The sequence below is a fragment of the Columba livia genome, chromosome 18, assembly GCF_036013475.1.
Source record: "Columba livia isolate bColLiv1 breed racing homer chromosome 18, bColLiv1.pat.W.v2, whole genome shotgun sequence".
NCBI classification, from domain to species: domain Eukaryota; kingdom Metazoa; phylum Chordata; class Aves; order Columbiformes; family Columbidae; genus Columba; species Columba livia.
In genome coordinates, this window is record NC_088619.1 from 11881491 (window position 1) to 11904997 (window position 23507).

A 23507-nucleotide genomic window follows, 5' to 3' on the forward strand; every position below is an offset into this window, starting at 1 on the left:
ATATCACACCTTGTCCCCCTTGCTGCTCTTCCTTGTGGGAGGCTTCTCACCTCCCTATCAAGCTTTAAGCACCTGCAGTTTATAGGTGATAAAAAGAGAGTTAGAACTTTGAATGGGTGGAAAATAAGAGCAACAGACTCAGGTGGTTCGAAAAAGGCAGCCTGGATTATGAACGTTGTTGCTGGGGCTTGGGGTAATTGGTGTAGATCAGTGAGCGCTGCGAGGTTCCTCGAGTGATCCACACTCCCAAAGGCTAAAAATGGGAACTGAAATGCAGGTTTTTTCTACCCTTTCCCCCTTTGCAATACAGAGATGGCTCCAGCGTGATGGCCCAGCTGCCCCTGCCCAAGGAAGCTGCAAAGACAAGGGACTGTTTGTGTGCACCGAGACAGATGTTTTGAAAGCAGGACGGGGGAGCAAGGCACACAGAATCCACCTGCAAATCAGTGGGAAACAGTTGTCTAACTTCAGTAGCAATATGTGAAAATCCCAGATCTATTACATTAGTTGTATTGATCCATAGTCAGTTGAAAGCCATGGGTGTCTTGTCATTGGCATTTTGGATTAAGTTCCTACATTATGACACATGTTCCTTCCTTTTTTTTTTTAAAGGGAGTGTAACTAATTGAGTGTATTAAACCAAGGTTGTATGCAATTTTCCAACGTTTCTGATGCTGTAATAAGCTGCGCTTTGAGGGTTCATTAATAGACTGCTGCTAGTTAAACAGGAAAAACAAGAAATCTGACCTCACTGTAGTATTTAATTGAAGTGCATTTATTGACCGATTTTAAGCTGTTATAGCAAGTTTGTTTGCTAAGGGCTGTGGGCCCCTTAGCTCCTGGGGTGGACAATGACGAGCCACACAAGTCTGTGGCAAGTTCCAGGCTTGGATCAGGGGTTTGGGCTGGCTCTGAGCTGGAGGCTGGTACATTCTCCCTTGGTGCTGCTCAGCTTCCCTCCTCCTCCCAGAGCCCTTGTGGGGTCCATACGCCAGAGGGAAAGCAGGAGTGTTGGACCAGGCATCTTTTAGTTCTTTGCTTTTTGGTGTTGCAGGTAAGAGTGTTCAATAAAGAGAATAAACCCCTTTGGACCTGCCCTGCCTCCTGAAGGATTCTGCATGTTGCAAATCTTTGGAAAGATCTGGATCTCCAGCCTCGTAACGCTGAGGAGGGGGGACTGAGAAGACCATTATATATCAGTGCCAAGGCAAGTTACAGCTGCATCTCTCTGCTAGTAAATCTACCTTTGATACCGCGATGCTGAGACTGGCACGCACTTAAGGCTAATACATTCTTATCTCCATCCCATCTGTATTAGAAATTAAGGCAGAAACATGAAGACCGTTACCACGCTGTAACCTTAAGAACAGTTTCTCACTTCATAGCAGCACTCAGCAGGCACTGGTGCGTTCAGCCATGATTCATTAGCGCTGAACTTTGGTGCTGGCCTTGGCTGGTTTTGTCTGGATTCAGTTAAAGTTAACTTGTTCCACTGGCAGGAAGGATTGCTGAGTGGTTGTGTTATCTCTCTGGAAATCTTAAGTAGGAAGCTGAACACGATTGAGAACAGTTGCCTGATAGAGGAGACAGAAAATGCGTTCTGCAGGAGACGGGAGGGATGGAAGTCGGTCCTGGACCAGACGGACACGACCCTCCCTGGCGGAGGAGAAACCCAAGAAGCTGAGCTAGCAAGAGGTGGAACTAGACATTACTGTATATGATTTCAAACTGAATTTGTGTGATGCCCCTTGAATTCACTTCTAATCTAGGTCACCATAATGTTAAACTAAATCAGCTGCTCTTTTGGCAAAAGTTTTGGCACGCTCAGGGCTTTGCGGAGCTGTTGCTTATCGGCATTCTGAATACCGTAACGCCAGCCGTAGTGACGCAGGTAAATGAAGTCTCTGAAACTTCATTGTTATAAACCAGCTGCAAATCTGACCCAGAGGAGATACGGATTCTATTCAAGGAGTCTGCAATGCAAATTTATGCAGATGACTGTCATTAGTCTACTGTATGTTTGCTTGAAACAGCGGGGTAGGGAAGAGACAGCTACTCTGTAGAGAATAGGCCATAGAAATTGCAGATTTGTGCCCAAACTGCCATCTTAGGAAAAGTATTAGAGCACAAAAGATGCTTGCCTCTCAATTCTTTTGATAGATTGCAGAAAAGTAGAAGTGTAAAGGCTGTTTCATCACCAGCCACCACCCCCTTGGCTCCCATCTCGTGGCATTTATTAACAAATACTTCTGCCCGCGAGTCCCCAGAAGCAAAGCTCTGTGTCCGGGTGTGCACAGAACCAGAAGCAGGCAGGGTTCTTCTGTCACAGCCCTAATCTGGGGACCACATTGATACATTCAGGGTAAGATCACTGCCTGCATCTTGCGTGTCACTTTGTAGTAGCAGGAGTTCCCAGCAATGCATTTGTCTGGGTGAGCCAGAACTCCTGGGAAAGCCTGTGCAAGCACAACTGATCGTATTGCTCTGTACTGCATGCACGTCTTTTTACACTGACCTCATTTTTGTGGCCTGCTAAAGATCTCTCCCATCTCTCTGGGATTACTATCACATTTCAGGTGACAGTGACAGCAGGTGAGCTGGTTTCTATGCAACCGAGGCAGAGGATGGAGTAGAACAGGAGTTGAAAATAACCTGCGTTCTGCTGCAAGTACAGGCGGGTTAGCAGCAGCAGAGGCTTCTGGGAGAAAAATGAGGACTTCAGACATCTACTGGTGGCTTTTATTATACATAGTGGTGGTGGGATGCAGGATAAAATGCAGGGCCCAAAGATACCTGTGCTGCGTGCAAAAATCCCTTTCCACTTTTACGAAGATCCTCTTGTCAAGGCTGCGTTAAAGGGGCTGTAGTTGTTGGATCAGTTATCAGAGAAACGCTAAAGGTTTGGGGTCAAATTAGTTTCTGCTGTAAATCCTCTGGTTGCTTCATACTTACTGCAAAGTAAACCTTGAGCCTTTTTGAGAAAAAAAAAAGGGGGGGGGGGGAACTGCTGGGCTCCCAAATGTAGTGTATTTCTCATCAGTTCTCATGTGCTGAAAGGATGGGATTTTCTGTGAACTTTTCCCAAACAGTCTTGCACTTTTTTTTTCTCGTTGAGAGGGGGTGGAGTTGTGCCTAAAAAAACAAACCCAACCTGTCGTTCTCAGCTCTGCCAACCTGTCAGTCCAGCCATGCAAGAGAGGGAGAGAGGCAGAGGAAAAGAAAGGAGGGAGTGAAGCAGAGGTTCTTTCAGATCTCAGCAGACATTAAGGTAAAGCCCATTTCTCATTTCCTTAATTACGCCTGCCTCTCTGTGTGTACATGAAAACAGAAATTCTGTTACCTTAGAGAGTTTTAAACGAACTAAACAACCTGTATGGGAATAAACCGTGTATCTTGCTCAACTGGAAGTGTGTTTTGCCTGTAAAGTGGCAGCTCGTTAGTTGTTGTTTGGAAACACAGTTTCTCTCTCTGAAATTCAGGAGGAGAGTTTGTGTTCATTTCAATATTAAAAAGAGGCAGAGCTTCAGTGCTTGTATGAATACATGTTTGGGAAGGATATTAAGCTGTGTATTTCAGGGCTGAAGCCAGCCTCTAATTACTGAAGATCAGGGTAAGAACTTGTTAGAGGAGGGAAATTCCTCCAAAGTTGCCTGTTGCGGGGTCTTACACCTTCTGGAGCGTTTGGTACGAGCCACTGGTGGAGACAGGATATGAGACCAGACAGACCGTGGGTCTGATCCAGTTTGCCAGTTCCTCCATTCCTCTCTGTCCATTTCTGGTGGGGTTTATTCCACTTGTCATTACCAGAGGAGGAACAAAGGTAAGGTGCAGCACAACTGCCCGCATGAATTCTTGAGTGAGGAGGGCAGACCAGCAGAGACACTTTCAGCTCATACCAGAGGAAATTGAAGGTTACAGACTGTGAGAAATGTTGGCTGAAATGAGGGTGAGTCAGAAGAATCATTCTGCCCCAGAACGTGCCTTGTGAGTCTGGTCTGGGCAACCAGTTTGTTAGAATGATTGTAATAGAGGGAGCCTAGTAGTGAAGGCCTGAAATACAAGAAAGGACACGATTTTGTTACATCTGAATATCTGTGCGTGAGGACCTGTGTGAATGTGTACTTGTGCACAAACACATATAAGGAGTCTGCCGAGAGATTCTGACCTCTAGTATGCCATGGAAATCCACAAACAAAGGTAAGAAAGGAACAATTATGTTAATCCACCTTAGAGGTCCCCCCTATTTCTATATTTCTGAATCCATTTTAAACTGTCCTGAAGACTCTGTAATGTCTTTCCAAGTAGGTTGAGGCTCTAGGAAGGTCACGTAGAAGGTCAACAGGTAGACAGGATTTCCGTGCTGTACATTTAGGGTTTTCATGCCTCCTGCCAAGGTGTGCCTGCTGGAGATCACCTGTCTAGTAATACTAACCTGACAAAACAAGTTGGAAGGTGGTGGAGAAAGACAACACAGTCGTCACGTTGCTCAGTGCATGGGTTGCAATGCCCTTGTCAGGGGTTTGGTTACACACACACTGGCCACTGTGTCTTCCTTGTTGTTAAACTTCCTCAAATACTTGTGCCCGTACCATAGTTTCGGATGGAAGCAGTGGCCACAGCGAGCCCTGAGCCTGGGAAGAAGGCAGAGATGATCCAGGGTAGAGAGGGGTGGTCTGGGAGGTCGTCTGTCCATACGACCGTTCCTATAAAAAAGCTTGAATTACATCACTTTCCTTTCTTCTGGTAGCGTGGTCTCCCGGGAGCACTGAGCTGGTGTTTCTTATTACCCCTGACTCATTCCCCGTGGGGATGCTGATACAGAGTGAGACTATAAGCTTTTAATACACAAAAGAAATTATTTTCTAGAGAGTGTTTTTTGTATTATTATTATAAGCTTTCCTGCCAGAACCAGAATGGAGAGGGAAGTGCTTTTTCAAGTGACCATGGGAGCTGGAGAAGAGGAAGTAATTGCTTCATTTTTGATGGGGATAAACATTCCTACTGCTAGTTACAGTAACACAAATTAGTCACTGAAAGAAGGAAAGGAAGAAAATTCTTCAGCTTTCATGATCTGCAAAGACTTCACTAACTAACCTCAGCACTTCTACATCTTTCCTTTTCTTTGCATGATTTAAAGCAATGCAAAGTAGTCTTGGGGCATCTACACAACGCATTCTGTAACGCTGATGGGCATTTCTGAAATGGGGGCAAACATTCTGGTGCACTTGTTTCATTGCTGCTTTTGAAAAGGTGTGAATGTCCTGACTGGTGCCACTAAGTCATCCAAGCTCCCTGGAGATCAGACAATTGATCTATGTACTGTCAAACACCACATTACGGTGCATGTTGATAAATGGTTCAGCACTGCTGAGCAAATGTCACTTGATCAATGAGAGTTAACCAGCTGCAAAGTCGCTAAATTCAGGCAATGTCCAGGCAATCCATATTTTAGACTGGCTTCGTTAATGTAGCTGTAACAATTCCGCACCGCAACAGGAGGGAAGAAATGTCAGAAATACAAGTCAAGTTCTCAAGATTTCTATATCTGTCATTCTGGAGTCAGAAAAAGCAGGGACTGATGCATTGGTAATTTGTTTTCTAAAGAAACTAAGAAATAAGCTTTTGCAAAGGAAGTGTTACCAGACTAAAAGGTTGAAATCTGAGAAATCCTTCTGCCAGAAGAGGGTCTGAGTGGTTCTTGGAAATATCCGATGGAAAAGAAAGTTTCTGCCTTTCAACAGGCCACTGCTAATTCACCTCTCTCGTGTTCTCCGATGTGAATAAGAGGCTCTAGACTGGCTGATGTCTTGTCCTTCTTTCTTTCTTTCATTAGTTACCTTTGTTGGCTGATACTCTATTCTCACCAGGAGCTTTTGGTGAGAATGTTTGGTAACAGAACATCCATTTCCAGTAACCTATTGTGCAATTAAAATGCCACAGGAGAAATACAAAGAAGCCAAACAACCAAAACCAACCTCAGGTTTCTTCTCTGTTTGCTTTTTTGAATTGGGATAAGAGCTTGATTTGATTCTTCATCTTTTCATCTGGTGTTGTAAAAGCAGGTCAGCTGTCCGTCCTGCCTGGCAGGCAGCAATGCTGTAACCCAAGAAGCCGTCGTGCTGCTTTTCACAAGGAACTGTTCATTTTTTGGAGTTTGCTCTCAGATAGTAGCACTGCTTCCTCCTTTTAAAGCAGTTAAATTTGTGTTTTGGGAGTGCAGACAGGGAAGAATATGCGTCAGCTCCTCAAATGTTATTTGTGGTGACACGCTGGATCGGAGAACTGGAAGAGTGGGGAGTGTTTCAGCCCTTCGCTTCCTGTGGAAAGATTCAGCTGAGGAAGCGTTGAATTTTTGGTTTCTCTCTGCTGTCAACATGGCAGAGGGTAGTAGGTCAATACCAGCCTGAGAAGTTCTAAGAACTGACATTTGATAAAAATCAACAGTCTGAGGAGCAAACTGAATAGAGGCAATTTCAATGGACAACCGTTTTTCAGATGAGTTTTCCTGCACCCCAAAGGAAAACCACACACTAGGTGGTGTGAAATGTAGACTCAGCTGGGTAAGAGAGTAAAACTAGCTGGAGATTTTCCATGTATAAGAACTAAAGGCATCTCCATTCTTGAGGCAACTTCGAACACGAAGGATCGCCAGGTCTTTTTAAAATGTTCTATCTCAAACTGTTTTTAGTTGGCACCCAATTCTGTGCACACCAAGGTGAGGGCATTGACTCTGTGTTGCAGGACCACCAGTTGTTTCTTTGCAAAGCTGCATCCCAGCAGGGATCAAACCCAAAGAAACTTTACCGGCCTGATTTCTGACATGACCAGGTGGCCCAACTTGCTGTCCAAGAGATGCTGATCCTGAGCAGCTATGGGAGAACAAGCGCATTTTCTAACTGGCATTCTCCCACTCAAAGATAGCTTAAATGAAGACAAATCTGAGCCACGGAGATATTCATTTAATACATATAAAAGTAGATGCCATAAAACACAGCCTACTTTCCACCAGAAATCTCAGTAGGGAAATTAAAAATGTCTATTTCCACTCACAAGCCTTAACCAGCTGTTTGACTGCTAATGAAAATCCTTTTAGTTTTCCACAACTAAGTAAGAACCCTTTTCAGGAGTGGCCTGTGGTGAGATTCCTACTGTACTCTTGCTTGTGATAAACTAAAAATACTAATTTCTTCATTGCATTTTGTCACCACAGCAAGCTATTCCCCAAAGGAGCGAGGCAACTGATGCCTCATGCAAAAAACCCTCAAACAACTTCTATAAGTTTCTGTTATTCAGGTCTCAGAAAGATTTGATTTAGGCTGTTTCAATGGGAATAAATAATTAGTGCTTCGCTTTATCTATGTGAGTCTGTTCAAGCCGAGTTAAACGATTGGTGCAGCCGAGTTTTGGGTTGAGGTGCAGTTTCCCTGGTAATAATCAAGAGTGAAATCAGAACCTTTTGAACCGCCAGTGGAATGTGGTTCTACTTGGATGACAATAGGTCACAGCATTTTAATGGGTAAAAACGTAATCCAGTACAATAAGATTTATTGCCACTATGTCATCAGATTGACACTATTCCTGCAAATTCTTTAGCTTGTGACAGACTTCAATTGAAATCTGTTTAGTGGAAAAACTTGTAGAATGCCATTAATCATTTTGTTTTCCAAATCAACCAAAGAGTCTGTGTGTCTCAGGGGGTTAGAAAGAAAATCTTCCAAGCGAGTGAAATTCAACCTCTCTGCACAAAGCCCTAATGAAGGGCTGTTCTGGACACAATAAATGGTTCTAAGAACTAAAGGTTCATTTCTGCAGGGTGCTGAGTGCTCTGGTCCAAGTCTATTGGAGAACTTCCGCACTTGCTTAATTTTACACTAACAAAATAGTTTCCAGTGATTTCTAGGACGGTTATTCATGCTCTTAAACCTGATTGTATTTGCTGACAGACAAGACCTCGCAGGATTAAGTCCTAAACCAACACTGCAAGAAAAGATTCCCTGTTCCGTACAGCAAGGGCATGGGGCAATATTTCATCCCTTCTGCTGACAATTTTCCAACTTCTGCAATAACAAGCCTTTTATTCTGAAAGATCCCAAAGTGCTGTCTAAGCTAATAAAACGCAGCCGCAGCTCGGAGCAACACCGTGAAAGATCAGGACAGGAGAATGTGTCGCCTGCAGTTTGGAGGAGATGGCAGGTCAGGGTGCCCAAGTCTGCCCCGAAGCCAAAAATGCAGAAGACTTGACATCCTTTGGGGTGGCAGTAAGGGACCTCTGTCACACACACACCTCTAGAGCCATCTGGTTTGGTGACAAGATAGCAGAAATGACCCTTAACGTTCATCGTCAGTGGGTACCTCGTTGAAACTTGTACCAATTTTCTTTGCAAGTAGATGGATGTCATTCCCATTCATTTCCCTTTAATATGAAAAGCAGATTCTCCTGGATCATGTGCCTGGTACCGCGCGTATCCTTTCATTGTTGATAGGAGGCTTTGACAACAATAAAACTTAAAGCTAGCAAGTTTTCCTCTCTTTGGAATGATTATGTAGTTATGAAGAACAATTGAGCCAGACAATGACACAACCTGTTTCTTGTCTTCCTCAATGGGAAATGGGCTTTGAGTTTTGTGAGGATGTTCATAAACAGCCAAGAGTGTGTAAGGCAAAGAATGACCTCAAAGCTGAGTTTTACACAGGAGAACAAAGGGATCTCAAGTCCTGATTTGAAAAACACCCGAAGACCAAACCAATGGCATAATATCATAATTATCAACACGCGTCATAATGTTGCTGGAACCTACTGGCCGCTTCTGCCTTTAAACACAAGTAAACACAAGCTCCTCTCCTAATTGCTCTGCAGCTGTCAAGCTTCGTCAAGGCTGTTTGTGCTGGCAGTAGCTGGAGATAACTTCATCTACCGAGCATTCATGTGGACTGGAGATGCATCCTTGCTTCTTTCCGCGGGATGTTTTGTGACATTATTGTTTTCACATTGCTTTCCCTTTGTTACAGTACTTCTGGCTCCCTTCCAGAACCTTTTTGGTTACTTTTTAGCCTCCTTAAGCTGGACTTTCTCTCCTGAGCGTAATCAGCATTGCAGTTGCTCCCGGCCTAAGACACCCTTGCTTTTTCTGTGGGAAACACCACTTGGTGATTTTCACAGGCTTCATTCCCAGAAGATCTTTTTGGGATGAAGTGAATACAGCTTAGCACTACACAGAATGTTCCTGAGGAAGAATGCCACCGATCCAAGCTCGTGTGATCCGGAGCTTGTCAGGCCTTGAGAGTGATTTGAGGTTTAATTAATCACCTACAGATTTGGGTGACTTCTGAGTGACTCTGGCTTTGTGGCAGGAGAAAGTGATGCTTTTACAAAAACAGGAGTAAAAATGTTCCAGGGAAAATATAGGATGAAATATCTCCCACTTAGGCTGGGTATATCACTTTGGAACGTAATTTTTTTGGCCAATCACTTATCTAATTCAGAGTGGATTGGGTGACAACGAAAGTAAGAGCAATTCTGTTCAGGCACGCTGCTGTCTCCAATGACAGCACCCCTGGAAAGTTAATGTCTACTAAACAAGAGAGACATTTATCTCCCAGGTCCACAGCACCTATGAAGAAAAACAGCAAAGTTGTTTCTCCAAACAATCTTTGGGAATTGCTTTGGCAATAAAATCAACTCCACTGTAGTTCAGATATCTTTTTGAGTGAGTGTTGACATCTGTAATACAGCAGATTTTTATTTGATGTGTTTTTGTTAACATCGTCCTGATAAGATCTGCTCGCTTGTTCGCTGTGTTTGCCTTTGAGAAGTGAAACAGGGAGAGCGCAGCTGACTGAGCAGCTTCATGACAAACGTCTTGAAATGAGCCGAACCACCCGTAAGTGGCTCATTCGGGCAAGAGGTTCTGCTGAGGGAAAATCTCCAATGCAAAGATCAGCCGTGGAGGCCAGACCGTGGGCACTGAAAAGAACGTATTGACTTACCCTGAGACAACTGGGGGATCTGCTGATTGAATAAATTCATTACGATGGCATCGAGAAACCAGTTTGTTGCATTCCTGCAGTGATTTACTGTAAAGCCTTCAACAAGTATTTTACATCTCTGCCTCCAATCTCAGGAAGATTTTGAAGCAGGTTGATGTTCATTCTTATTATGTACTTATAGTTAAGCATATGCACAGATGCTTTTCTTAAATTTGAACCCAGTGGTGGGAGAGAAGAGACAAGCTTTAAGAGGAGATTCTGCTTTTTTCATATTTCTTAGAATACTAATCACTGTGTCCAGATCTCACTCAGGTGGTCGGGAATAAGCTGTGGGACAGTTGCAAGAGACTGAAGAAGAGGTTATGCAACCCGCACACTGAGGTAAAAATAAAACTCTTAAATGTATGGTCCAAACACACACACGATTTTCCAGTTCCACGTTATTTTAATTATCTGACTTGCAAAACACCAACATACTGTAAATTAGACCGCTGAGCTTGGGAAGAGAACGACAGCTGAAAACAAGAGTGGCCAACATCATGCTGTGCGTAAGTCCTGAAAAAACAACCGCAGCGTTTCAGAGTAACCTGCCTTTCCAGATGAGCCGCGGCCGTGCCCAGGCTCACGAGGATCCCCGTGCGGAGGTTCAGCCGTCTGCTCCGCAAGGTTGGAAGTCATCTCTGAAAGAAGCAGCCCATTCCCAAATTTCCTGTAGGCTCCAGTGGAGTTAAGTAGCAATATGGAAAGTCAGCATTCTGCCAAAGTCTGTGAACCGAAGCAAATGAAGATTTTTTAAAGCCCGTGTTCCTTAGAAAGTATTGCTGTGATTCCAGCAAGCCCAGCCAGCTCTGAAGAGCGGGGATGGATCCTGCCCACGCTGATACTGAGAAACCCAACAGCTCCATCTGATCCAAACCCAGAAATCAAAGACAAGCCCTTCACTGACTTCAGTAGGGTTTGGATCAGGCCTCTGATCTCTGAAACCATTTAATAGATTTCACAGGCTTTTAAAAAGATGTGACATGTATAGCCCAACAAATATGGCAGCGTGTTTTGGTTTGGATGAAGAACCTGAAACTGGAGATGCCCTGGAGGACTGGGGGCCTTGGCTGAGCAGCTCCGGTCATGGGAGCTACATGGGATCCTCCACTAGACCTGAGAGAAGATCGTGTTTAGACATATCAGATGTATCTATATTCACAAATGAGAGCCATACAGAAGAGCAGTAGTCGTTCTTGACCTTGTTAATGGTTGATAAATGGACCTGTTGAAGCACAGGATTTGATGGCCTGGTTTCTCTGACTGCGTGTGTCAATGTCAGTCACAGAAAATTCTGGTGCTTTTCCTAAAACAAAAAAGCATCGATACATTGTTTGACTTGATCCTTTGCTAATACTTACCTCAAACTTTTTGATTTGGGAATCAGTCTGGAAAACCTGAGACAGCAAGTTTTTTGAGGTATTTCCGAAAAGATTAGGACACAGTGGATGTGATTCATTTTACGTATTTACATGTTTCATTTTGTTTGTTTGTTTTTTCCTTCTCCCTTTCATTTCTTAAAGAGTGCAGTGTAAAATGATATTTTCACTGTTAGACCCTACTTCAGTTTTGGAAAATGTAAAGTCTTTGGTGACTTAATTGGCATTTGAGATATTTTATTAAGTGGACTGCAACAGCTTCTGGGTATTGTGGAATTCCTGCTGAGGTCAGTAGCCCAAAGTTGAGATCGGCAGAAACTTGTAAGTGTTCCCGTTTGACATTGGAAGTTAATAACTGGTGTCAAGCTACATCTTAGGAAACTTTCTGCTGGGGTAGAGGAAAAAAGAAAATCAGAGATGCTCAGGCTTCCTACTCAGATCTTACTTCTCTCATCTGTTGAACAGAGCTCACTCACGCTGTTAACTTGGGGTTCTGTTTTATTCTATTCTGTTCCGTATATGAAATACAATAGCGAGGCGTCTGATCCAAACTCCGCTGACACCAGCACAGGGCGTTCCATTGTCAGAGCCGCAGCCTTTGGAGCTGGCAGGATTCAGACTTGCACAGGCAATGTAAGGCGGTCTCTGATCTTCACATAACCCTTTGGGGAAAGCCACGTAAGTTTTCCCTCTCTGAGCTGTTTTTGCAATGTGTGCACACACGGGGAGACACAGAACCGGGGAGCACCGAGGTACATGGGACAGCAGGAGCTCGCTGGGGTGCCCCAAAAGAACAGCCCTTTATCTCCTCACCTTTCTTATTCTGCTGACATACTGGAATAAAGAGCACAAGTGGGAAGACAGTCACTCCACATTCTTATGTCGCAGTGCCTTTCCCTGGATATTTGGTTTAGAGTGTACTCCAGAAAACAGGAAAAAAAGGAGTACGCGTTCTGCCTCAGGAAGCAGAACTGCACAGCGTGACGTAAAGGAAACAGCTCCCGAGACTGGAAGAACCCTTTTAGAATATCAGCTCTTGCCCACCCCCAAAATCTTACATTTTTAATGATCTGTTGTGTTTTGAGAAGAGATATAACAGCACTGAATTGTGGCAAAAACAGAGCCGAGGGTGTTGGCTCTGTTAAACGAAAGTGGTCAGCATTATCTAATCTGATTCTATCATTGTTCATGACCTGCCACTTACCTATTGTTTAATACATTATTATATTACATCATGTCTATTAAGAGCTGCAACAAACTGTTCTACTGTTCCCTGCCAGCCAGATCTGGTGGAAAAGTTCCTTGAAGAATTTTTCTGTGCCTCCGTAGGCTGAATGTAACCCCTGAGGTTCAATGTGGGGAGAAATCCCGCTGCACACGTCCATCTGCAGAACTATTGACATGAACCTGCGCTGAGCGTCGCTGCAGCCGTCAGTGCGTCAGGGGAGGAGGAAACGATAGTTAGCGCTAACACTTGCATTCGATTGCCTCACAGCCAACTTGTGTTTAAACCCGGGGGATTCCACCTGCTGAAGTGCAGAATAGGTTGGCTACTGGTTTCCAGAGGGAGAAGACTGGTTATAAAATGCATCTTTTCAGCTGTTCTGTGTCTGTGTGTCTGGTAGATTTTCAGGTGTAGGATGTGCACCAGATATACCATTTTTAAGAACTGAGGCTACAGGGGCCTGCGCAGTCAGAGACTCTTTGGTCTTACCGGCTCAATACCACAATGCAAAGGGCTTGGAGCTGATGGGCAGAGAACGGGAAGGAGGAATTTTCGGGCAGGAGGAGAAGACAGTGGCCGTGGGTGGATCCAGCAGCTCCATCCAGGTGTGGGCCATGCTGGACACACACCAGGCTCACCTGGGAGGGCTGGCTCAGGTGTTTCTATGGTTGTTCTGCCCCCTGGGACAGCAGCTGCTGAGAGACAAGGGTTAAAAAGAGGAGGAGAGTCCTGAGAGTCAACAGTTGGAGGTTTCGCCTCTGCCAAATTGTCTGAGACAAAGAATGGCAGGGAGGCCCGACATCAGGAGTTTCAAGTTGCCAGCACTTTCCATTTCTCATGGTATTTCAGTGTTTCCACTGCTTGTTCCTGGCTAAAACCAAGCAGTGCATACAGTGCAAATAAATTAAAATAGACGTTTGCAGCTTTGTACAGATTTGGGGAGCTGCTCAGAGTGGTGAGCAGGGGGCTGGGTCACTTAAACCTGTCCTGTGGCTCTGAAGTGGGGAACCAGCCTTCAGCAAGGAGCAATTTGAGAGTCTGTCATCTCAAACTTAAGGGGCCAAACTGATTTCCTTTTTTTTGGTTTTGTTTTAAGGAGATCTGGTTTCACTTAGATGAATTAAATGTCAATATATCTGTTACTGCGAGTTGTTTCAGTGTAGATTACAGCACCATTGCATGACTCTGTGCAAAAGTCTCCTTTTCCTCCAGCTCTGAGCTAAGCCTATTCAAAGTTTTATTTCTGTATTTGCAATCTTCTCTTTTGCTGCCGCAAGACCTGCACACTCACGGGGATGGAGAGGAAAGTGCTCCGTGCATGGTGACCCCTGCAGAACTGAGTCCCAGTGCAGCCCTACCAACCTCTGCTGCTCTCTGACATCTAAGCTCAAGTGATCTGAACAACGAAGCTTTTCTTTTAAGGGGCAAGCTGAGCCATCTAAAAGCTTTGCTCCGATGCCTTTAAAGATATCAGTGTGCATGTAAGAAAGTTCTGTGCCTGAAGTTCCTGACTGGGCTGTGTTAGGTCCCTTTGCAAAGAAGAATGAAAGGAAAGAAGGAAGGGAAGAAAGAAGGAAGAGTCTCAATGCTGTCGTATAATAGACTTAATTAGATTTTGTGGGTGGTGTTTGGTTTGGTTTTTTTTAAGGAACAAGTATTTGATTCAGTTCCAAAGCAGCTCAAAAGGTTCCTACTTGTCACATTTCTGGTCTCGGAGCTGAACGTCTTCCAGGGTTACACAACAATGACTAAAACTGGAAACCTTTCAGACCATTTCCAGAATGAAGCAGGAAACTGAGGTGATTGCTAAACCGAGGCTGGAGAAATCCACTTCCATGTGTGTGGGGTTAGGGTGAGAGTACCCAATTTCATGGGGAGCTTTCAAGTTGTTTTCTTTTTGATTTAATCTCAGAACAGAATTATTCTGGAACCAAGATCTTCACATTGTTTTGCTTAATGTTTTACAAACAGGCTGTTGACTGAAGTTGTCACTGAACAAAAATTCACCCCTACTTGTTTACATAAGGGGAAAATGTAGTCATAAAATGGGTGTAGCAACAACTTGGTAGGTATTAGGTTAAGGTGCAATGTAGAGATTATCCTCATAAAACACTGAGCCCTACACTCAAAATACCAAGATTAAATTGACGATTACATTTAGTGAAACTCTTTAAAGGCTGAACTCAGTGCTTAAGGCTCTTCACCGTTGTTCTGGGCCAGCTGATGAAAATCAAGAGCTCAGGTAGAGCTGCTCTATTCAAGAGGAACTAGATGCAGGTGATAAATACGATAAAAAGCCTTGGTTCTGCTAGTGTTTGCTCTGTGGTAGCTCTTTGCTGGATAGAAGTGTTTGGTTTGTTCGTCTTCTGCCACTTGCTTTATGACCCTTGAAATACAGGAATTTCCTTACCTTTGTCCTATATCTAACTGGGGGGACACTTTCAAAGGTATGAACACAGGTCTCTGGAGCAGTTCTGTGTCTCCCTGTATCCAGCACAGTAAGATCCTAGCCTTGGCGTAGATAATTAAGAATATACACTGATTTTCTGAACTCTGAGTCTGATACATATACGCTTCAAAAGAACTTCTGAACCCTCTCCGAAATCATTGAGATTTCTCTATTCCTGCCATCCTGCCTGCCTTCACTGCTCCGTTTTTCGCTCTGATAAGTTCTTATTTGCGGAGGGAAATATGTTTTTAAGAATAGTCAGCAAAAGTACTGCAAATTTCATCACAGCTCCTCCTCTGAACAGTTTGCAAGAGGAGGCTCATGATGTGTACAGACTTGCCCAGAAATAAAGGGGAAAAACCACAGAAAGTAAAAGCAAGACACAAAAGGGCGACAGTTTGTGTGCGAGTGTTAGAGGAAGGTGAAAACACTTCTGGCAACATCTGAGAATCATTTGCAGCAACCAATTCATAAGCTTTAGTGAGTAGAGAATGTTTTTAAATCCTCCCCCACCCCCTTTGCTAATCTTTACCAGGTAGCAGGACCTTTAATGTGATTCATATGGTTTTCGTAGGGGTGTGTAAAAGATTTCCATTTTGCAAAGGCAGATTTTTGAAATGGCTCTAAGATTTGAGTTGGTAAGTGTGGCGGTAAGTCTGTGGCCTTCTCCCCTTTAAAATGTGGTCGTTATAATAGTCTTCAGAATGTTCTGCGTGTCTGAGCAGAGCGAGCGATGAACATCTGGCTTCACAGCCTCGCCGCCTCTCGTTGGGAATAGGAAAAGCACGTGCCTGCTTAGAAGTGTCCCCATGAATGAAGTGCAGATTGTAATTCAGACTTACATAATTCCGAAACGTTGGCGGATGGTTTTTGAGACTTAAATGTTTTTCTGAGCGACATCAGACAATGTAAAAGAGTTATTAATTATGATGCATGATTGTTATTGCACTCGGGAGACTGGAAGAGGTAGCCTGGAAAAGCGCAGATTTGGCTTTACCTTTAAGCACACCCCAAATACTGGGCAGCGTTTTGAGATGTTTTTGAGTGGCTGAGGAGGCTTTTTCCTAAGCCTTTCAAGCACATTTGGGATTTTAGGTCATCTGGGGCACGTCTCCACTGTGCGATGCCAAATGGCTCGGAGCAATCCAATTTTCAACACGACGGAGAAAGATTAACGCAGATCCTGAGAGCAACGTATGTCTGTTAGCATTCCCTGCACCGATTCTTTTTTTACCCCGTCCCGCTTTAGGGCTAGATTATTCGGCTGTGGTTTAGAAAGCTCCGTGTCACGTTCCCTTTCTTATTACAGACAGACTTCAGATTGTTTGGCAAAATCCAATCTAGCATCTTACTACATGGCTTCATCTATACCAGTCAAAAACCCATCACGGGCGTCTGTGAGCTTATAAACGTTGCTACAATCTGTACTTAGGAAAGACCCTGGGTAAAGTCAGAGTTGTCGCGCAGGATCCGTCACAGTCGCAGTTGTGTCCGGTGTGTGACAGGCTACCGGAAAATCAGGGTTTTGCATGTGTGACAGTCCGGGATTCTTCCCAGCGCCAGCGCTATCCCAAGATGGTGCCAGCAAAACACCATTTCTGAAATATGATGATTTGCTGATGGCAAGAGCAGAGAGTGGAATCAACTCAGTAGCCTCTGATTCAGGAGCTGTTTAGTCCCTTGTAGAGTCCCAGGATGTTTGTGAGTGTTTTCACAGAGCTCTAGTTTGAATCAGTCAGTAAGGAAAACAGTATAAGCTTAAATATGTTTTTTATTTAAGATTATATTGGCTCCTGATTACAATTTGCTTCATTTTCACACCTCACATTATGAGGTTCTTAAAAAAAAATAATAACTCAACAGTTTCCAGTTTTTGTTTGTTGTTAAATATGACTTATAAAATGTTAAGTCAAAAGTCTTCAATAGACTGGGCTACACTGTTTGTTTAAAGCTATGAGTAAAGCAAGTCATATGAATGTTTCCAAAGACTGTATTCCAAGAAGTATTTTTGGAAACATTAATGTTGTGTTTTTTAATGAAGGCCACATTCTGAGGCTACGACACCATATGTCACATCCATTTCTGTACCGAATTAAAAAAAAAAAAAAGAAAAAAGAAATGGAAACTATGTTTGGCTTTTAAGTGTTTTTGGAATAGTGTCTGTGCATGCTTGTCATTGTTCCTTGGATGGGAGCAGAGTTCTCGCTCTGTTAATCTAGTCCATCCAATATATATTACGCTCTGTGGGCCTGACCGTGAAGTGTGTGCAGTCACTTAAACTCAGGTGAAGTGAATGAAGAGCTGAGGAAAAAAACCTACCGCTTCTTTTTTAAAAGCTCCTTTTCCATGAATCTGTTGGCTTCATTGTGAACCTGCAGCTGAACTTCTGTCAGCTGAAACCTGCCGAGAAATGAGAAAAGTAGTTGTCATTTTTCCACCGAAAGCTTAGAATTTTTGGAAGAATAAGGACTGTTTTCCCTGCAAAATATTGGCTTTTTTCCTTCAGAAATATCTGTTAGAAGCATGGAATTTGGCAAAAGTTTGTGACGGTTCTCGCTGTGTCCCCTGTCCCTTCCGACTTGTTGAATTTGGTGTGTAAGCGGTTGGGATGTGGCAGAAGGAGCTGGAGACCTGCAGGAAAAAGCATTTGCCTTTTCCAGTGCCGTATCCTACCAGTAATTCATGAGCATCCTGTAACTGATTACTTCAGCTGAGTCTTTCCTTTTTTATTGGATTCCAGTTGATGAGGTCTCAGTTTCTACCATAAGTTCTTGTTATTAGTCGCTGAACGTATAGCCTGGCGCTCCGGGAGCTCATCTGGTTGCAATCTGCGCAGACATCCGAATTCACAGCGCTTCCTAAATTTGTGTCATCCACAAATTTTATTAACATACTGCATGTTTGTTTCAAACTCATTAATAAAAGTTTAAATACTTTCTGGCAGCTGGATTTTTTGGGGGGTGTTGTTTTAAGGAGTGATTTGTGAGGCTTTCCAGGACCTCAGAGAGGTTTCTTTTTCACTTGAAATGTAAATACCTACAAATTGAACAAATATGTCTCTGTAGCACTTGCCCGGTAAAGTTCAGTTCCACGACCAGGTTTTTCTGGGCAATAGTCAAACACAAATAATGATGAATGATTGTGTGGTTGATCCATTTTCTGGTTAAAACACATTAGCACTGAACTTGCCTGCCCATGCTACTGAAGCTGATGTCTGAATGTGGGTGTTTTCCTAGACATTTCTTCTAATGGAGGAAAACAAACAAACATGCAGCAAACAAATCATTAAATACTTCAAATATTTAGCTGACTTTAAGAGGGTTCGTGCCATTCGTCTGACCCTTCATGAGAGCCTGTTTGAATGCTACTTCACCAGGATATTAGAGAGATACTTATAGAGGGGTCACCACAAAGCCTTTTGATTTCTGGTTTCATCTACATACCAAATTTTAGGATTGATATGGACATTTCTAACTGGTTGAATTTCTAGCTGCCTCATATTTCCAGGCCTTAGTTTTTGGGCTGTGTTGTGTAATGAACGTCAGAGTTCGTTCTCTTGGGAAAATTGCTCATGGCGGCCACAGAGTGAATGTATTTGGATTTGGTGTTACACAGTTCTGGCATAGGAAATTCAAGCAAAAATAAACTTTTTCTTTTATTTCATAGATTTCCAATGAACAAAGAAAACAAGTAGCCCCTGGGACCGCCAGTGTGTTCTGTAAAGTGCTACCACGAGGCAGGTATGAGAAAGACGACTGAACACGGTGGTTGCTATAGGCCCGTAAACACCCAGGGAAATAAGCTCAGTTACCGAGGCACTTGTAAAGAAAGCCCTGAAACAGGGATGAAAAGACCACAGAAGCGGTTTCTCCACAAGGACGGCAGCTGCAACGTGTACTTCAAACACATCTTTGGGGAATGGGAGAGCTACGTGGTGGACATTTTTACCACGCTGGTGGACATCAAATGGCGCCATATGTTTGTGATATTCTCCTTGTCCTATGTTCTTTCGTGGTTGCTCTTTGGACTAGTCTTCTGGCTGATAGCAATGCAACATGGAGATTTACTCAATGATGATGAAATAACCCCCTGTGTTGCAAATGTCCATAGCTTCACAGGAGCTTTCCTGTTCTCCCTGGAAACCCAAACGACCATTGGTTATGGTTATCGCTGTGTCACAGAAGAGTGCTCTGTCGCAATCCTCATGGTTATCCTACAGTCGGTGTTAAGCTGCATTATTGACACTTTCATAATTGGAGCAGCCTTGGCGAAAATGGCCACAGCTCGAAAAAGAGCTCAAACCATTCGTTTCAGCTATTACGCTGTAGTCGGCTTAAGGGATGATAAATTCTGCCTGATGTGGCGTATTGGTGATTTCCGACCAAACCACATGGTCGAGGGCTCTGTCCGAGCTCAGCTCCTGCGCTACAGGGAAGACAAGGAGGGGAGAATGACCATGGAATACAAGGACTTGAAGCTGCTAAATGACCAGATTATCCTTGTTACACCAGTGACAGTCGTGCATGAAATTGATAGTGAGAGCCCCTTGTATGGTCTAGACCGGAAAGCTCTGGCCAAGGACAACTTTGAAATCTTGGTCACGTTTGTCTACACAGGTGATTCAACAGGAACTTCCCATCAGTCAAGAAGCTCATATGTCCCCAGGGAGATTCTTTGGGGCCATAGGTTTAATGATGTCTTGCATGTAAAGAAAAAATACTATAAGGTGGATTGCTTACAGTTTGAAGAAACCACAGAAGTTTATGCCCCTCACTGCAGTGCCATGCAACTGGATCGGAAGGAGCAAGAATGGAGCCAAATTGGGAAAACACGGGAAAAAGAAACAGAGACATCAGCACTGGAGGTCAAGACATTTAATACGAACCAAAAGTCATTTAGTGCGGTTGCTCTCGTCACCAGTTGCGAAGATCCAGAAGACTCAGTGACAGCTGTCGATCAGCCTTCTGAAGAAGTTTCTTATCAGAAAGCAGCTGTGACCTTGAGTAGGCTATCAATAGAGTCCCAAATCTAGCTTTTTACAGCAATTAATATCGCTTCCAACAAATTCTCCCAGCGCAGCTTTTAGAATGTAAACAATGAACTCATATGCACAAGTATTTATATTGTAAACCTCGCTGACAGCGTGTACGGGGTAATACAGCGCTGAGCTGCTAGAAGGAGTTTCATTCTGCTTAACATGGGTATCAGTAACAGATAAAACCAGCGAATGTTTGGTTGACTAGACAGCTACTGCACTTGAGCAGACTTATTGTAAACTATTCCCCTGCAGGGACCAATGTTGGACGTACCCAGAGACAGACAGAGATCTGGGCGGGGAACTAAACCAACGGAGCGTGCCCTTGAGGGCAGAGTTTTTCAGATTCATTTGGGAGGCCGGTTCCCAGTCCCTCCAGGAGGCTCCGAAACTCCTCCACTGTCACAACAACCCGTTGTGCTTCGGTTCCGATTGCACCTCTCAGGGTGAAGTCCCCATCCTAGGGTCACACTGGTGGATCTATGGGGCTGTTCTTTGTAGGGGGGAGTGAAATTCCGGTTCCAAATCAGGTTGAGCCTCAGAGAGACGGTCACGTTTTTAGTGTGAGCTGTGCAATATTTTAAATCAAAATGTCTTTCATTTCAGAATGTCAGCCTTGCATTTCTTTTGAGTATAGTATGCCTCTTTAGAAAGGCAAAGATCAATCTAGAGACCAGTGTGATTTTGTCAAAATGTAATGCTTTTATTCATCTGAAATGACTGTGTAAAAATGACCTTTCACAGAGAAATTCAACATGCTCAGCTGTCAGCTCAGTTTGGAAAAGAGGAAAATGTCCATGTTTTGAGGTTGTCTGTGACGTGGAAGTTCCATACTCTGCACATCTCTGTCATTATTCAATAAGCAATATCTCATCATGCTTTTTTCCCCCCCTTGATGATTACAGTTGATTTGCATTGTGTTTAATTATCATGCTAATATAAAAATAATTCTCTCTGAATTTGTGGTTGTCTTAAAAGGGATTTATCTCACCTGACCTCGGCCATCAGGCAATTGTGTGGTTACTGGAACTGTTCTCCTGTCCTCACAGGGGAGTTCATCCTGTCTTCCTCGGGCATTTTAGGGAGCTGAAGGCAATTGGATGTGTTTATCCTGGAAATGTTCATCCCTCTCCATTTATTGTTGAAGGAGATGACTGTTGTGGAAACGCTGGCTAACTTTAGCCTGCTAAAATTAGGCCTGACGAGTCATTCACATCATCCTGACTAATCAGAAGTTTTTGTGAGCTCATCACATTTAATGAAGAAAAATCACATGCTGAATCGTTTTTCCTGAAATATGCTCCATATTGTAGTAGTGCTGCATTATGCCAATGTATCTTGCTTTTCTCTTTTGCTCGCACTTATCTTTGGATATACATGATCCCTTTAGGTAAAATGGAGCATATTAACAAGTCTGGGAGGAGGTGGCTATTCCAAAGCTCATTAATTGGCTTATTTTATACCCTGAATCAGCAGCAGCATCCATCTAGATCTGCAGAAGAAAACATCTTATTGTATCCTGGAAGTGAACACTAGCAGACATTGGAGAAATAGTCTGAAAAATCAGAAGGAATGTAGGAAAATGTGTAAGGGTCTCAGTACTTATGTGGTGTTGGAAAAATGGTATAAAATAGAATATAAGCTTCAAGACACATGAAGTAATCCTTCCACACTCCTCTGCCTTTGAAAGGTCTCGGCTGGGTTGCTTTATTTGGTGTTGGGCACTGCACTTTGGGGAAGACATGGAGCAATCTGAAGAAAATCTGGAGATCTAGAAAACACGTCAGCGAGGAAGCGGGGAAATAAGGTGTTTCAGTGCAGAGAAGGGTTAGGAAACAAAGCAACGGTTCTCAAATAGAGGAACTGCGATTCAAGAGAGACGGACAATCTGTTGCCTGTATCTGATGGGCAGGACAGGAAAATGTGGTCACTTAGTGCTTATACACGTGGGGGTATTTGCTTAATTACTTAGGTAAAGCTACTCAGAGAGATGAGATACTACTGCGAGGTGTAATCAGAATCTCCACAGTATCTTCAAAAGGTGCCTATTTCAGGTGCTCTTTGTAAAAGAAGCTTCCCTTGTGAAGCTCGGCTGCCCTTCCCCTCCCGGCCGTGTGCTGCGTGAGCCTCCCGCGCTCATGGAAATGCTTTCCTTGACATGATTTTCCTGTAAGTGAAAGTACCAGGAGTCTGATTGAGCGTTTTGTCACATGCTTCTTGGTATAGATAGAGATAAATACGTGAGCATGTATAGTAATGTATGCTTTGGCATATAAGTCAACCACTAACTGATGAGGGTCAGGAAGAAACTTCTCTCCTGGGCATGTTAATTCATAACAGGCTACTCTACAATTTCTTCTACTTTTATCTGAAGCATCTGATACCAGCCAGTGCTGGAGCCAGGATACTGGTTGAACCACTGCTCTCAACCAGTCTGCCTTTTTCTGGGTTTCTCTGTTTGATATTTTAATTTCATTTATCACAGTATAGAAACTATGTACAGTAAAGCATGCATCGCATTTTTATGAAGAAAGACACAGAAATAAAGAACATGCCTCTACCCCACACCTTGTGAGAGCACATTGGACTTTTATTCCCTTCAGCCGCAGTTTTAAGCTTCCATATCTTTTGCACTAAGAGGTCATGGAAAGATTTAGAAGGTGCAGAGCGGTCTTTTGACTTTAAGATATGCCAAATCACAAGCAAACCCACAAAGTTATAAATACATTCTGTGGAAGCTTCTTAGCATGAGCTCCGTTTGTTTGGAGGAACAAGCCAAGCAAAGCCCCGCTCAGACACCCCCATGTTTCTGTCCAAGCGTTGGGAGCTTGGACTCACCCTGCGACCTCCTCACCCCGCGAGGGGTCTTTGGTGGCACCAGGTGGATGCGACAGGAGTGGACGGAGGTGCGGAAGGGCTGCACAGCCACACAAAATGTGCAGGCTCCTTCCAAAACTACTTTTAGGTGAGGCCTAACTTGGTAGAGCCAGTTCTTGCGTCCTTGCCTAGGAGAGGACTTGGGAAAGACTCTTGCAGGACCCTGGTGTGCAGCAGCTTTGGGTAAGTAAAAGGAAGGCTCTACGTCACCCGTCTGCTCTTTCTAGATGAGGATATTATTGTTTTTTTAAATTCATCATTGCAGAGCTGAGCAATGCAAAAGCAAACAAGACTATCCGAAACCCAAGAAAAGTAATAACACCTGCATCCTCGCAGCAGAAACTCAGCCCTAACCCTTGAGCCGTGCCTAACGACTGCATCAAAGTGCCCACCAGTCCAAAGTGAAGTGTCTGGCTGCAACCTGGGCTGTTCAGTGAGTTGGGAGCTGAAGCGAAACACAAGAACCCTCCTGATCTCCCAAGAATTTGCACATGGGCACAGGGGCTTCAGAGGGCC

General features: G+C 43.8%; 1 protein-coding gene across 14 annotated transcripts in view; it reads left to right on the forward strand.

Moving 5' to 3' along the window:
- The window catches only part of KCNJ16 (potassium inwardly rectifying channel subfamily J member 16), a 33541-nt gene extending 12468 nt beyond the window's left edge, over nucleotides 1-21073 (forward strand). For 6 of the 14 annotated variants that reach the window (XM_065035024.1, XM_065035028.1, XM_065035019.1 and 3 more), the window contains 3 exons: nucleotides 1055-1207; nucleotides 3165-3268; nucleotides 18746-21073. In XM_065035024.1, coding sequence (XP_064891096.1) covers nucleotides 18822-20111 — 1290 coding nt within the window. In that variant the 5' untranslated portion in view covers nucleotides 1055-1207; nucleotides 3165-3268; nucleotides 18746-18821 and the 3' untranslated portion in view covers nucleotides 20112-21073. Of the gene's footprint in view, nucleotides 1-1054; nucleotides 1208-3164; nucleotides 3269-3351; nucleotides 4198-7943; nucleotides 15560-18745 lie in introns of those variants that run through there. The other 8 variants (XM_065035026.1, XM_021300362.2, XM_021300364.2 and 5 more) reach the window with 4 other exon arrangements.
- Nucleotides 21074-23507: the final 2434 nt, after the last annotated feature.